The sequence below is a fragment of the Pelodiscus sinensis genome, chromosome 2 (genome assembly GCF_049634645.1).
Source record: "Pelodiscus sinensis isolate JC-2024 chromosome 2, ASM4963464v1, whole genome shotgun sequence".
NCBI lineage: Eukaryota > Metazoa > Chordata > Testudines > Trionychidae > Pelodiscus > Pelodiscus sinensis.
Window position 1 is genome coordinate 120,059,455 of NC_134712.1, and position 12,559 is coordinate 120,072,013.

The following is a 12,559-nucleotide window of genomic DNA, read 5'->3' on the forward strand; positions in this document are numbered from 1 at the left end:
GGGAGCGCACGGGGCCAGGGGCTCGCCGGCCCTTCCTTGGCCCATTGCCCGCCCCCTCTGTGACCCGGCCCGGATGGCTGCGGCTGGGCTTCCGCGCGGGGTGGATGCTCCTCCCTCCCTTTTCCTGTTCCGGAGCCGGTGTCTGGCTGACTGGTGCCCGGCCTGCGCCGCGGGTGTTGGTCTGCGAGGGGGGCTCGTGCAGGTAGGATGGATGCCCCCACCCCCTCCCTAGGAGAGCGGTTCTCTCCCCCCGCTTCGTGCTGGGAGGGGGCTCCCTATTCCCCGGGTCCCACCTCCCCTTCCCAGGAACCAGCGTCTTCCCTCCGCTTCCTTCCCGGCTGGGCACCTTGCTCAGGATGCCGGGTAGGGTTGGAGCTGTCTGCGCTGATTTCACGTGGACCCTTTTCACTGGGTCGCTTAGGTTTGAATGGAGGGGAACCAGAAACCCACTAGAGCTGCTGCGTATCGCCTGGGACTTAATGCCAGGATGGCTTCCTTCCTCCTGCAAGAGCTTTGGGTGCAGACTTGTGTGTTTCCTCCTACCTTTTGTTTGGTGTTTGCAGCAGCTGCGTTGAGTTACAGGTTGACTGCAAAATCCCAAGTTCACAGAACTTTGTCTTGCTTTGTAGTTTGTCCTGGGCACACCTAAGGGCTTGCCCACACTACAAAGTTGTGTTTTAACAGTACAGGTACAGTCAAAACGGTGTGACCTCCCTAGTGTGGATGCAGTCATATCCATATAAAGATGCTTATAGTGATAGAGCTATTGTAGGGCAAAGGAAATAATTATCCTGATAGAAAGTGGTGTAGCCCTGCTACTTTGGATGTGGTTACATTGGTTTATAAAGGTGCTTCCTCTACAGGGAAAAGAAAATCTAATGTGTAGTGGCATAAATCACTTTTTATGCCATTAAAAATATCATCCCTTAACTGAAATAGCCCCTAACTGGTAAAACAGCTTTAAGCATAGGCAAGGCCTAAATGTGATGCACAGCTGATACCATCTATCAAAGCTCTCAGACTGTCTGATGTAGGGCTGCCAACTTTCCTGACTGGATGGATGGGACATCACTGCTGCAAATGGCATCTGGTCTATGAAGCCAGGAAAGCTGGTAACTCTAGATCCGTGGTGCCCAACACCCTAGCCACATGTGGCTGGTTGACTGTGGTTAGTTCGCTTTAGCAATAGCTACTAGAGGATGTGTCTAGACTACAGGGTTTTTTCGAAAAAAGTGGCCTTTTTCCAAAAAAACTTCCCCTGCGTTTAGACTGCTGCCATTTTCTTTCAAAATTAAATCAAAAGAACGTGGCGTTTTTTTCAACTGTGGTAAACTTCATTTTACAAGGAAGAACGCCTTTTTTCAAAAGTGCTCTTTCGAAAAAAGGTGTTCTTGAATGCAAACAGGGCTTCTTCGAAAGAAAGCATCCAGGCTGCCTGGGTGCTCTCTTTTGAAAAAGCGATCTGTTTTTTCGAAAGAAGTGGTTGCAGTCTAGATGCTGTCTTTTGAAAGAGGCTAGATGTAGTCTAGACATAGCCATAGTGGCTACTGCTTCAGAACTGGTTGAACACCACGGATCTGGATGATGGCCTCTTGACACCACCCTTTCTGGCTTAAAGGTCAGACATAAGGCTCTGCTGTTAGGATGGAGCAAAAATAGACTACTTTCAGAAGACTGCTCAAACAACACACTTGTAAATTGCTAGTGTGGTGACTGAGGAATATCTGTGTTAAGATCCTTACATAGTGTCATCACCCACAGTATCTGTGGGAAGAAAACTACAAAATTAGAAAAAAATGAGTGGTCCTGTTGTACCTTAGAGATTAACATAAATATATAAATATTATCATGATTTTTCATGGGCACAACTCACTTCTTTGAAAGAGTAGAGCAGCTTTTTTTGCTCCATTCTTCTGAAGAAGTGGGCTGTGCCCACAAAAGCTCATGGTACTATTTAAGTATTTTTGTTATTCTCTAAAATGCTATAGGACCACTAAATTACAGACTAGCACTGCTTCCCCTCCGAGACTACAAAATTAGGTCACCTTAATTTAGGTGTGTGGGGCATCCTGCCTCACAGTTGGGTCATCACCCCAGGATGAGGACTTAAGCTGTGAGCCCAGTGCCAGGTTGACAGCTGGGGGGTGGGCAGCTGTAAGCCCCATGCTGGGCGCAATATCAGGGCAAGAAGCATATTAGCAGTAAAATTGACATTCTTGTCAGTTTCAAGACGCTAGCTCTGACCTTTGCCACTGATGCTCTGAGCTGGAGGCAGCCAGGAAGTTGTCAACAGACAATGTAAGTAACAGTGTCTACATCAGGAGCAGGCAAGATTTGGCCCACCAAGCTTCTGAATCCAGCCCCTGCTCCCAGCCTTGATCCCTCACTACAACCTCATTTGCGGCTCTGGCCTCACTTCCGGACCCAGACTAAGCCTAGGCCTCCTTGGTCCTTGCCATATTTGCCTTCCCTTTCCACTCTGAGTTGTATTCCCACGCTCAGCCCCTGGCAAAGAATGCACAGCATGGACAGAGGTAAGGAAGGGCATGATGCTGAAAAGTTTGGGGCCACTGGTTTGTTGATACCACCAACATATTTTGAAGAGCCAGAAACAGAAACTACATTTTTTTTTTAATCTTTGGTATTCTTGTGAATGTGTGTTTTTTAAAGATAACAGGTCAGACCTCAACTTCAGTAGCTATAGCTCATCTAAAACGTTTTCCTCTTTTCCCCTAAAAGGAGACCGTTATTGTTACCGTTTATATAATCAGGCACTCTGTCAAACAGGGATGGAAAAGAGGGAGGAAGAAAATTTCTTTGTAAAAAGACCCTACGATTAAAGGGAATATGGACTACTATTAAAATGAAAGCAGTACTGGTTCATGCCTCATATGTCTAATGCTTTAAGTGTTTTTTTTTTTTTTTTAAATAGTTACCCATTTTAACTCAGGACCTGTCGCCCGGCCTGCCTCTAGTTTCGCTGCAGCTGTGAGGTCACATCGCATGGCCAGGGCCACTGCTATCCAGTGTGGCTGGCTGCGGGCAGAATTCACTGGCCAGGGCTGGTTAATCAGTAAGCACACCAGTAACTCTCATGCAAACCGGTATGCTTACTTTTTACCCATTTTATATCCCTAAATAAAAGCTTTGATGTTGCCATAGGATTTGGCTTGCTGAGGGCTCTGTGACTCAACCCCAAACCATGTTTAATTGTGCATGGGTCCATTTATTCCGTTTAAATTAACGGGGAATGTGATTATGCCTTGGTTATCCCTGAATTTGTCCATAGCCATGCATCCAGTTTGTAGATCATATGGCTAGGTAACTGGCAAATGGGGAAGTTGACACTCTAAAACCATTGCGTGTTTTATTTCTTTATCCTTCTTGGGTTGCTTGTGTTCTTAGATTGTGAGTTCCTTGGAAGGCATGATTATGTCTGTTTGAAAATTGCCAGGCATATTTTGGACGCTGACATAATCCCATTAATAATGATAAAACTGGACTGAAGCTCTGGAGAAATCAAGGCTTCAGCCACATTTCTCAGATAGATTTGATCAAGCTTTCACCAGTTTGTGAAATATTGGTATGCCCGGAGTACCTTACAGACTGGCACTACGTGCATAATAAGACTAGAAGAAAAGAAGGTTGGAAGCAGGTTTCCAAATGTGGTTATATTTGTAGGGTAGGCAATATCTGTAGGGTAGACAAATTCCTTCATGATTCAAGGAAGACTTTATATTTCTGACACAAGTTGTTTAGTTATTATGTGCTTGTTTATATGAAATTACTCCAATTATATTTTAAGACACTGGTGGGTTTTCTTTACTCTTTTCTCTGTGTTTTAGCGAAATGCCGTCAAATTGAAAACTACATTTAAAAATAAATCTTTATCCCACTCCTTAAAATATCAAGGTTGAAAGAATTTTAAATATTGAATGTATTTATCCATACCATTTATGTATTTGTTTCTTTTTTTCTCACATTGACTAGTCACTTCCACTGTCTGGGTCCCATATGTTAATACAATGCTACAAGTTGTGGTTGCAACCAATTAAATGTCACATTTCATTGCTTAAATGGAGGCGGGCAGGGAGCTGCTGGTTGTTGCTGCTGGTTAATTGGTTAATAACTGACATCCCTAGTTGCAGTTACTTTATGGCACTGATTCTGCAAAAGCCTTATTCATGTGCTTAACTTCATACACTGTGAGTAGTCCCATTGTCTTCAAAGTCCCATAGCATATAAAGTGGAGTGTATTGTAAGTCTTTATAGGATTGGGGCCAAAAGAGGGAGCATAAACTGCCATTGTCTTTCTGATAATAGGTTAGCTGGGATTTGATATAATAGGAAAAGTTAGTGAAATTCTTATGCTTAAGGTTTAAAATTGTATGAGTGGCACTTTTTGTGTACATTTATATTATGGTTGTTGCAGAAGTTAGAATTAATGTGCCAGCAAAACATATTACTGGATTAGTGATTTTTGGAGAGTTTTATGAAAATTATAACCAATATTCAGGTATTAGAATTAGGAATGTGAATGACTAGTCGGTTAGTTAACTCTCCGCTAAGCGAATGCTTATCAGATAGTCGACAGGCTAGTCAACGAGTTGCTTTCTCCCACCCACTCCTTGCTGCCTCTATCAGAAAGAGGAAGTAAGTGGGGGGAGGGGAGGAATGGGGTGCTTCAAGGTAGCAGGGCCACGTGGAGCCTGGTGTCAGACTCTGGGCTCCATGAGGCGCTGCTGCTTTAAAAGGCTGCACAGCAGTGCTGCATGGAGCCAGGGGTCTGCCACTTTGAACTGCCACGTGCAGCCCAAGGTTCCCAGCTGACCCTGGGCTCTATGCAGTTTGTGGAGCCTGGGGTCAATTGGGGACTCCCCTGCTAACCCCAGGCTCCCCGGGGCATCTCAAAGTGGCAGAGCTGCATGGAGCCTGGGGTCAGCTGGGAACTAAGAGTGCCCATCTGACCCCGGGCTCCAAATGGTGCTGCCGTTTTGAAACACTTTGAGGAGCACAGGGCCAGCGGGCCTTATCCTCCCCACAGTGCTTTTGTCTTTGAAGTGTAGCAACAGCCCGAATTCGATTAGCCTAATAATCAACAATTTACGTCCCTAAGTGAGCCAGTGACAGACTGCTCCTGTCTGCTTTGAGGGGAATGTCAGAGCTATCTATTTCAGTAGTTCAGGATCGGGCCCATACCACCTGATGTAATTTTTTCCTTCGCTCCACTGTTGAGTATTGATTGATATTTTGCTGATATACAGTTTTCTCCTTGACCCTTACAGATGCCTGGCTATATGGAGAGCAGACTCATATAGATAGTGTCTGCCATCCAGATCTTGGAAGAGAATTGTTTTTCCCTTCAGTTGAATGTAATTGGGTGCACACAGTAAGGGGTGGGTGCCTTGACATTTCAGTTGGGCTGGAGCTTGATATTCAAGAAGTTATCGTTGCTAGAAAATGAGACTTAAAAAGGGTGGCAAATAATTAGCCATCCCCTTCCCTAAGACTCATGGCATTGTACCTTTAATCTCCTCTTTTCCTTTGAAGGTGAAAGATGTCTTTCCATTCTGGACGAGGATGCCCACGGGGTCGAGGAGGACCTGGTGTAAGAACGTCAACACAAACCTTCAGACCTCAGAACCTGAGACAGCTTCACCCTCAGCAGCCTTCAGTACAGTACCAGTATGACCAGCAAGTAGCTCCTCCCACTACCTACTCAAGCCCTCCAGCCACAGGCTATGTGCCTCCCAGACCGGATTTTGTACCGTATCAATCCCTGGTACCTCCTTCAGCACAGAGTCCAATCAGCCAGTGTCCCATGAGACCACCTTTTCCAAACCATCAAGTAAGGCAGAGTTTTCCAGTCCCTCCTTGTTTCCCTCCTGCTCCTCCACCAGTGCCAAATCCAAGTAATTCCCCATTACCAGGGGCCCCTTCTGGACAAAACACTTTTCCCTACATGATGCCTCCTCCTGCACTGCCTCATCCTCCACCACCACCTGTGATGCCGCAGCAAGTGAATTATCAACCGGTCTATTCTACAGGCTATTCACAGCAGCCTTTCCCACCTCCTAACTTCAGTACTTATCAGCATAACTCAAACTCCTTTCAGAGCAGCAACAGCAGTGGTAGCAGTAGCAGTCATTTCCGGCACACAGGCCAATATCAGGTAGAAAAGACCCAAAGTGAACGCAGGTCTCCCGAGAGGAGTAAACACTATGACGAGCACCGGCACCGTGAACATAGTCACGTGCACGGAGACAGACACCGGTCCAGTAATCATGGGGATCGGCGGGATCGAGGTAGGAGTCCTGACAGGAGAAGACAAGAAAGCAGTCGGCACAGGTCAGATTATGATAGAGGAAGGACTCCGCCTCGCTACAGAAGTTATGAACGAAGCAGGTAAATCATGATTTATGAATTTAAGGTGGGGGGCTCTAACTGTTGCCTCTAGAAGGAGACTGTTTTGTTTTGAGAATAGCACTTGATTGCAGATGTAGGCAGAGACTGCCCCAGTGCCTTACCCCAGTTCCTAGCTGTCATGGTGTGGTGGGCTTGCACAGTTGGGCTCTGATCTACTTAGAGTTTTTTTAGTTGCTCCAGGTCCTCATGCAGTTTGTTGTCCTGCCCACTGTCCAGAACTGAGGATGTTGAATATCAGTTAATATAATAGTTAATTAACCTCGTGAATTCTGTCAGTTACTCAACTATTCTGTAGTCCCTGGGGGTGGGCCCGGCAGACAGTGCGCTCCAGCCCTACTTCTGAGGAGCACCCTGCGACTCTGCACTACTTCCTCTGTATCAAAGGCAGTAGTGCGGGGTGCCAAGTGGGGGCTGGTCCGCGCGGGGAGCCAGTTTAAAAACATCTTCCTTTGTGAACTGGCTGCCTGTCTCCCCGCACTGTTGCCTCTGATACAGAGACAGCCGCTCAGGGTGGCCGCAGCCTCTGTGGGGGGCTGAGCTCCTAGACCCAGCACGATCTGGAACTGAGCCAGGCTGCCTGCCTGCCTGCCTCCTAATACACTTTAAATGCAGAGCTGCGGCAGGGGGTAGATCCTGGACCCAGCACAGGCAAGACTCCTATGAGTGAGTCTGTGTGGTTCTGTGCAGGTATGACGTAGCCAGCTGCTATGTTTCCCGTGATGACTGAGAAATTCCAGAACATCTGGTGAGCACCCAACACCATATCAACAAGCTATGGAAAAATGCTTTCACTATCACCACCATCCAGGGTGTGGGCTGATACTGTGTCCACCTGGTGCAAAGAAAAGCAGACATTGACCTGACCAAAAAATCTGGAGAACTGATAGAGACCCCACTAATTAATATGTAACCGTAGGAAGAGGAGGGGCAGGACTCAACATAGGGAGTGTGAATGAACAGAGGAGTTCCAACTTGTGTTGTCATTTTAGTTAATCTTTCACTGAGTGCCTTTGTGCTTGAAATATGGATTAAGTTCCTAGCTTTAAGCATCTTTCTTTTAAAATTTGAGATTTTATCTTAAGAAGTTTATGCCTGCTCTGCAATTGCACCAGCTTCTTGAGAGAAGTGTTTTACTTGAGGAACTTGGAGAAAGAAAGGAGTTGTTAAAAATGGAACAGTCATTTACAAATCTAATGTGTTGGATCTAAGAGAGCAAAATGTGATTAACTGTCAAGCATCAGAAAAAGAAAGGGTCGTGGAATATTGTGCATGATGTAGGTGTTGTAAAGTATTCACTGTATAATTCCACGAACTAACTTTCAAATTTAAAAGTTCAGTTTTACTTGAAAAGCAGCTATGTTAAAATGGCAGCTTTTTGCCCATAGATTTTAAGGCCACTAAGATCTGGGTTTCCTTTATTTTTGGTGTCATATCTATTCACTTTTTAATGACACAAAAGATTTTCCTGCTTTCATTTGTTTTAAATAGTGCTCACTAATAAATCAGATGGCACAGGCCTTGTTCTAGAGATCATACACTCTAAAATTAGACAAAACACAATAAGGAAAGGTATTTACCAGAAAAAGAGGTAAATAGTGGGTGTTAAATTTGTTTGGCAGTGTGTACTTCATAAAGTTACAAGATTTTTAGTGGGCATATATATATAATATTTGGGCGTGTTAATAGGAATTTGAATCCGTTATTATCCCTTCAGAATGAACCCAGCTATGGTGGCAGGCACGTATCTATTCCTTCTTGTGCATCAACATTATTGTTTACTAACTTTCAGTCAATGACACCTGTTCAATCTGACAGCAGTGAGTTAACATCTATGTCACTGATGTCCAAATTAGGCCTGCAAGAACTTTTCGTATGGTGATTATGTGTGAGAAGGAAGGAGCTTTGGTTGAGTTTGCATGACAAGCAGTTGAGAGGAAATCTATTTTTATTCATAAATGGAGTACGTTTGATCTGGAAATCATTGAGAAACAATAAACATGGAATCCCATGATTTAATTTTTGCAGCTGCTTAGCTAACTCCAACCTTTTGAAGCCTTGAACATAGAAATACAACCTCCAGATTTGCCCGGGGAAGCCTTAAGAACTCTGGTTTCTTCTAAGAATTGCCCCCAAGACAGACGTAACAACTGTGACTTAGATGTAAGTTGTATAGTGGCAACTACAATGCTAGAATTGTGACAGTAACTGGCTAATGGTTGAGGATGGTCGGAGAAGTATCTGTATAAAAACACATTTCTCAGCTCAATGGTAAACAAAGGCAAGAGATTCCTCCTGTTCTTCTGGATTGATTATTTTTGTTTTGTGTTACTTTAACTGCATATTTATTTATCTTGGAGAAAGAACTCTGAAATATTATTTTGTAAGCTGTCATGCAGATAGAATTCTTGTAAAAAGTACCGGTGTGTGCTAGTGAATGAAGGCCCCTAACTACAGACCATCAGGAGTGGTGGAGTTTAGGATTGTTCGTTCGTTCCTGTAATTTACTCACGTTTAAGTGTTCACAAAATGTGGTCAGTCATTAGGCTGTGGAGACATCTCATTTTTTTTGTTGGCTATCTCAGTGTACTTTTATACTGTTCTGAGGTGGCTATGAAGGTCAGAGAGGTTTTATAAAAAATGTATTTGAATTATTGCTAGGATGCTGACGTTATTGTGTGTGGAATAGTTTCTTGCTCAGTGTCATAGTGAAAGAGAATGGTAGCAGCTGAAGTGAGCAGGCCTTCAATTTATAATAGAGGAACAGGTAGAATGGGAGTGATTCTAATGGTGTGCTTAATCAGCTGTCTAATCTGAGTATAAATTAATAGGATATTAAAATTGATGTCCTCATGATGAAAGCAGGGAGCATGGCGGGGACTGTCTGTCCTAAATTTCTTGGGGAAAAGATTGACTCCACAAAGCTTCTAGGTTTCGTGAAATCTAATTGTTGGTAACATACCAATTACAATAGTGTTGACAATTAAGTTAAATCTGGTTCCATGCTGTTTCAGGAACAGAATTTACAACATTCAGGAATTCCTGTTTAATCTGTTTGTTTTAAACTCTTACAGGGAACGGGAGAGGGAAAGACATAGGCATCGGGATAGCCGAAGGTCACCATCTTCAGAAAGGTCCTACAAGAAAGATTACAAAAGAACAGGGAGGTAAGATGAGTAGTTAGATTTTGAAAATCTTATCAGGCTGTGCATATGTACCTGTACATTTCTGTGCCTCAGGATGGATAAGAATCTGTCGAGCCTTGGTAACCATTTTCCTTTATATGAAAATGTTATGACTTCAAAGTTTGATATCATGCAATGCTAGAAACAAGGTATTTGTTCAATTAGGTAGCGAGCTTTTCTGCTGCACAGTGGGAGTGCCATAACACCCAATGCTAACCTATATTGTACCAAAATTTCAGAATTTAAAATCATGACATTAAGTGTCAGGTAACTTTTAGGTCAACCAAAATGGAACCCCTTACAAGTCTCATTTGATATGAAAATAAGCATTTTACGCTAAAATGATGAGGGTTTTTTGAGAGTTACAGTGTGCTGAAAAGTAGGCCTTGAAATTATAAAGGGCTTTCAATCTGAACTCCATAGTTGCTACTAAGTGACTCCATATACCAGATTTGTAGCAAAGCCAATATTTACCCTTGAAAGTTAACCCCTTCAAAATTAGGAAATACCAAATGAACTCTATTGCAAGTTAAATGGTAAGGTGGCCTATTGATTTGAAACAAACTAGTAATTTCCTATTATAATTACATCAATATCAAAAAAACCCAAACAACTTGTGATTGCTTTTCTTTCTTTTTTCCCCCTGGAGCCGATCCCCCAGTCGAGAGAGAAAGAGACCTCGATGGGAGGAGGAGAGAGAGAGGTGGTCAGAGACTCAGAGCACTGGTAAAGAGAAGAATTACACTGCTATTAAAGACAAAGAGCCAGAGGAGATCATTTCAGAAAAAAATGAAGAGGAAGAGGAAGAATTGCTCAAGGCAGTGTGGGTTCGTTGTACCCACTCAGAGAGCTACTATTCAAATGATCCTATGGATCAAGTGGTACGTCTATTAAGATCCCTCAGTTGTTTCTAGTAAAGAGAGTACATAGTATTTTAACAGCTCTACATTTTTGTTTTATCCAGTGCTTAATGTGTCCCAAATTTCCTGTTAACCACTTAAGCAGGGGGCAGGTGGGAGGGCAGAAAGGTGCACCCAGATGTCCCCTGCACCTATACCCTCCATTGAGCTAGCTCCACCCAGATTGCCCCACCCAGAACTCTCTTAACTCACACTAAGCCCCTCCATACTTGGATGCTGCCTTGTTGAGCCTATATGCCCACACCTGGTGTACCTGGCATGGAGGGGCGGGGTCTTGGGGTGCTTTGAGGTTGTCCTGGTCCTTGTGTGATGTCAGGGTTGGGGGCAGTCTCACTGCTGAGTTCCTTTACTGGTGGGAGCTGTGTATGATCTCAGAGCTCTTTGCAGCCTGTGGCCTGGGTTCCCCAGTGCTATGTAGCAGCCTCCACATTTATCTGACAAATAACAATTACAAAATTCTAAAATATGTGCTTTTTTTTTTTTTGGTACAGAATTTTTAATGTTTTGGTGCAGAATGCCCTTGGGAGTAGCCCTTTCTCCTCAGTGGTCAGTCCACACTGAACTGGGCTGCCTCCATTGTAGTGTGGGCCCCGATGGGGCAAGCCCAGCAGGACGAGGGGACATGGCTTCTACAGCCCACGGTATGGGGTTAACCTCTTCCTGTCCACTGTGGGACAGGTATCCCCCGTCACAGCCTCCTTTGATTTTCCTTTGGTTTCTTTTGGGATTGTTATCATTATCAGGGGGACTCCACTGTGGTCGGAACAAGTCGGCTCCGAGATTTGTATGAAAGGTTTGAGGAGGAGTTAGGAAAGCGACAAGCAAAAGCAAAAGCAGCCCGGCCACCATGGGAGCCACCAAAGACCAAACTTGATGAAGATTTAGGTAAGTGCCATGTTGGCAAAGACCTGGAACTAAGTAATGGACAGTGACTTCATTTGCTATCTCAGTTTGTGTGTTCTTTTGTATGAGTACACACTGGGTGGTGTTTTCAAAAGCACTCCGCATCAGCCTAACTGTCCTCCTAATGAAATGAGTAGGAATCTTACAATTGCCTTCAGTGGGAATGGTGGAATTAAGTCAGCACTGAGTGCTTTCGAAAATCTCACCCTTTATGTATTAGGTATTACCTTTAAAATATCAAAATGTGGACTGTGGTGGCAGCTGAAAATAAGATTATTGCAAAAGTACAACTGAAAGATGATTGAAGAAGTGGCATGTGCTTATAAAACAACATCCTGTTTTACTTTGGCCATGTAACATGAAGTAAAACACGTGCTAATTAGCACATTGTTAATCTGTGTGAAATATTGTTGGTCAGCTCCCAACTGAGGGCAAAGATTTAATAGCAGAATGTTATAATAAGTCTCATAATGCTTAGAAGCATTTTTTTGCAAAAATATATGTCTGTTTAGCACCCTGAAACATGCTAGGCAAGTCACAAATCAAGTGAGACCTGCTCTCTGCCCTAATGAGCTCACAGTCTAATTTTAGAAAAGATACAATGTGATGGTACAGGGAGGAAGGAGTGACAAGGAATTACAGGACTCATAAATTCACATGGCTTGTTACTGTCCTGATGCTATATGATGGTGAGAGTTGCTGAACACCCTGCACACCTGTTGTGGATCAGAGTCTCGCTGCACATGTTGATGGGTTCATTCTGTTCAGAAGTGCTGGGTTTTGAAATATATTTTTATTTGCATAGCGATGGTTCATAGGCTGAGGATTTTGTACTGCTGTCTATTTGCTAGACATCACAACTAGAACTTAAATGATAATGGCAAAGATAAATGAGCCCAAGAACGTACTTATGGTGTTATCCTTTTTCATGTATTTATTTGGGACCTTGCTCTTTTCTCCTTGCAGTTTTTGTATTTACTTTCATGGAAGCACTTTTGTGCCCTTAAATATTGTTCATCAAATTTAAGTGATTTGCAATGTGTCTCTTGGGCAGGGGTGGGCAAGAGGGCCGTGGTGGGCTGGACCTGACCCACCAAGCGGGTTGATCTTGCCCCCAGAAGTCTTTCT

The 12,559-nt window shown here is 43.8% G+C and overlaps 1 protein-coding gene across 2 annotated transcripts in view; it reads left to right on the forward strand.

Annotated features, from left to right (window-relative positions):
- Positions 1-64: 64 nt before the first annotated feature.
- Positions 65-12,559, forward strand: part of DROSHA (drosha ribonuclease III) — a 99,825-nt gene continuing 87,330 nt past the window's right edge. For both annotated transcript variants that reach the window (XR_012901729.1, XM_006114260.4), the window contains exons 1-5: positions 65-202; positions 5,551-6,405; positions 9,498-9,590; positions 10,258-10,489; positions 11,272-11,413. Coding sequence is in view for 1 of the 2 variants with exons in the window: in XM_006114260.4 (XP_006114322.2) it covers positions 5,558-6,405; positions 9,498-9,590; positions 10,258-10,489; positions 11,272-11,413 (1,315 nt within the window). In the remaining variant the exon portion in view is untranslated. The remainder of the gene's footprint in view (positions 203-5,550; positions 6,406-9,497; positions 9,591-10,257; positions 10,490-11,271; positions 11,414-12,559) is intronic.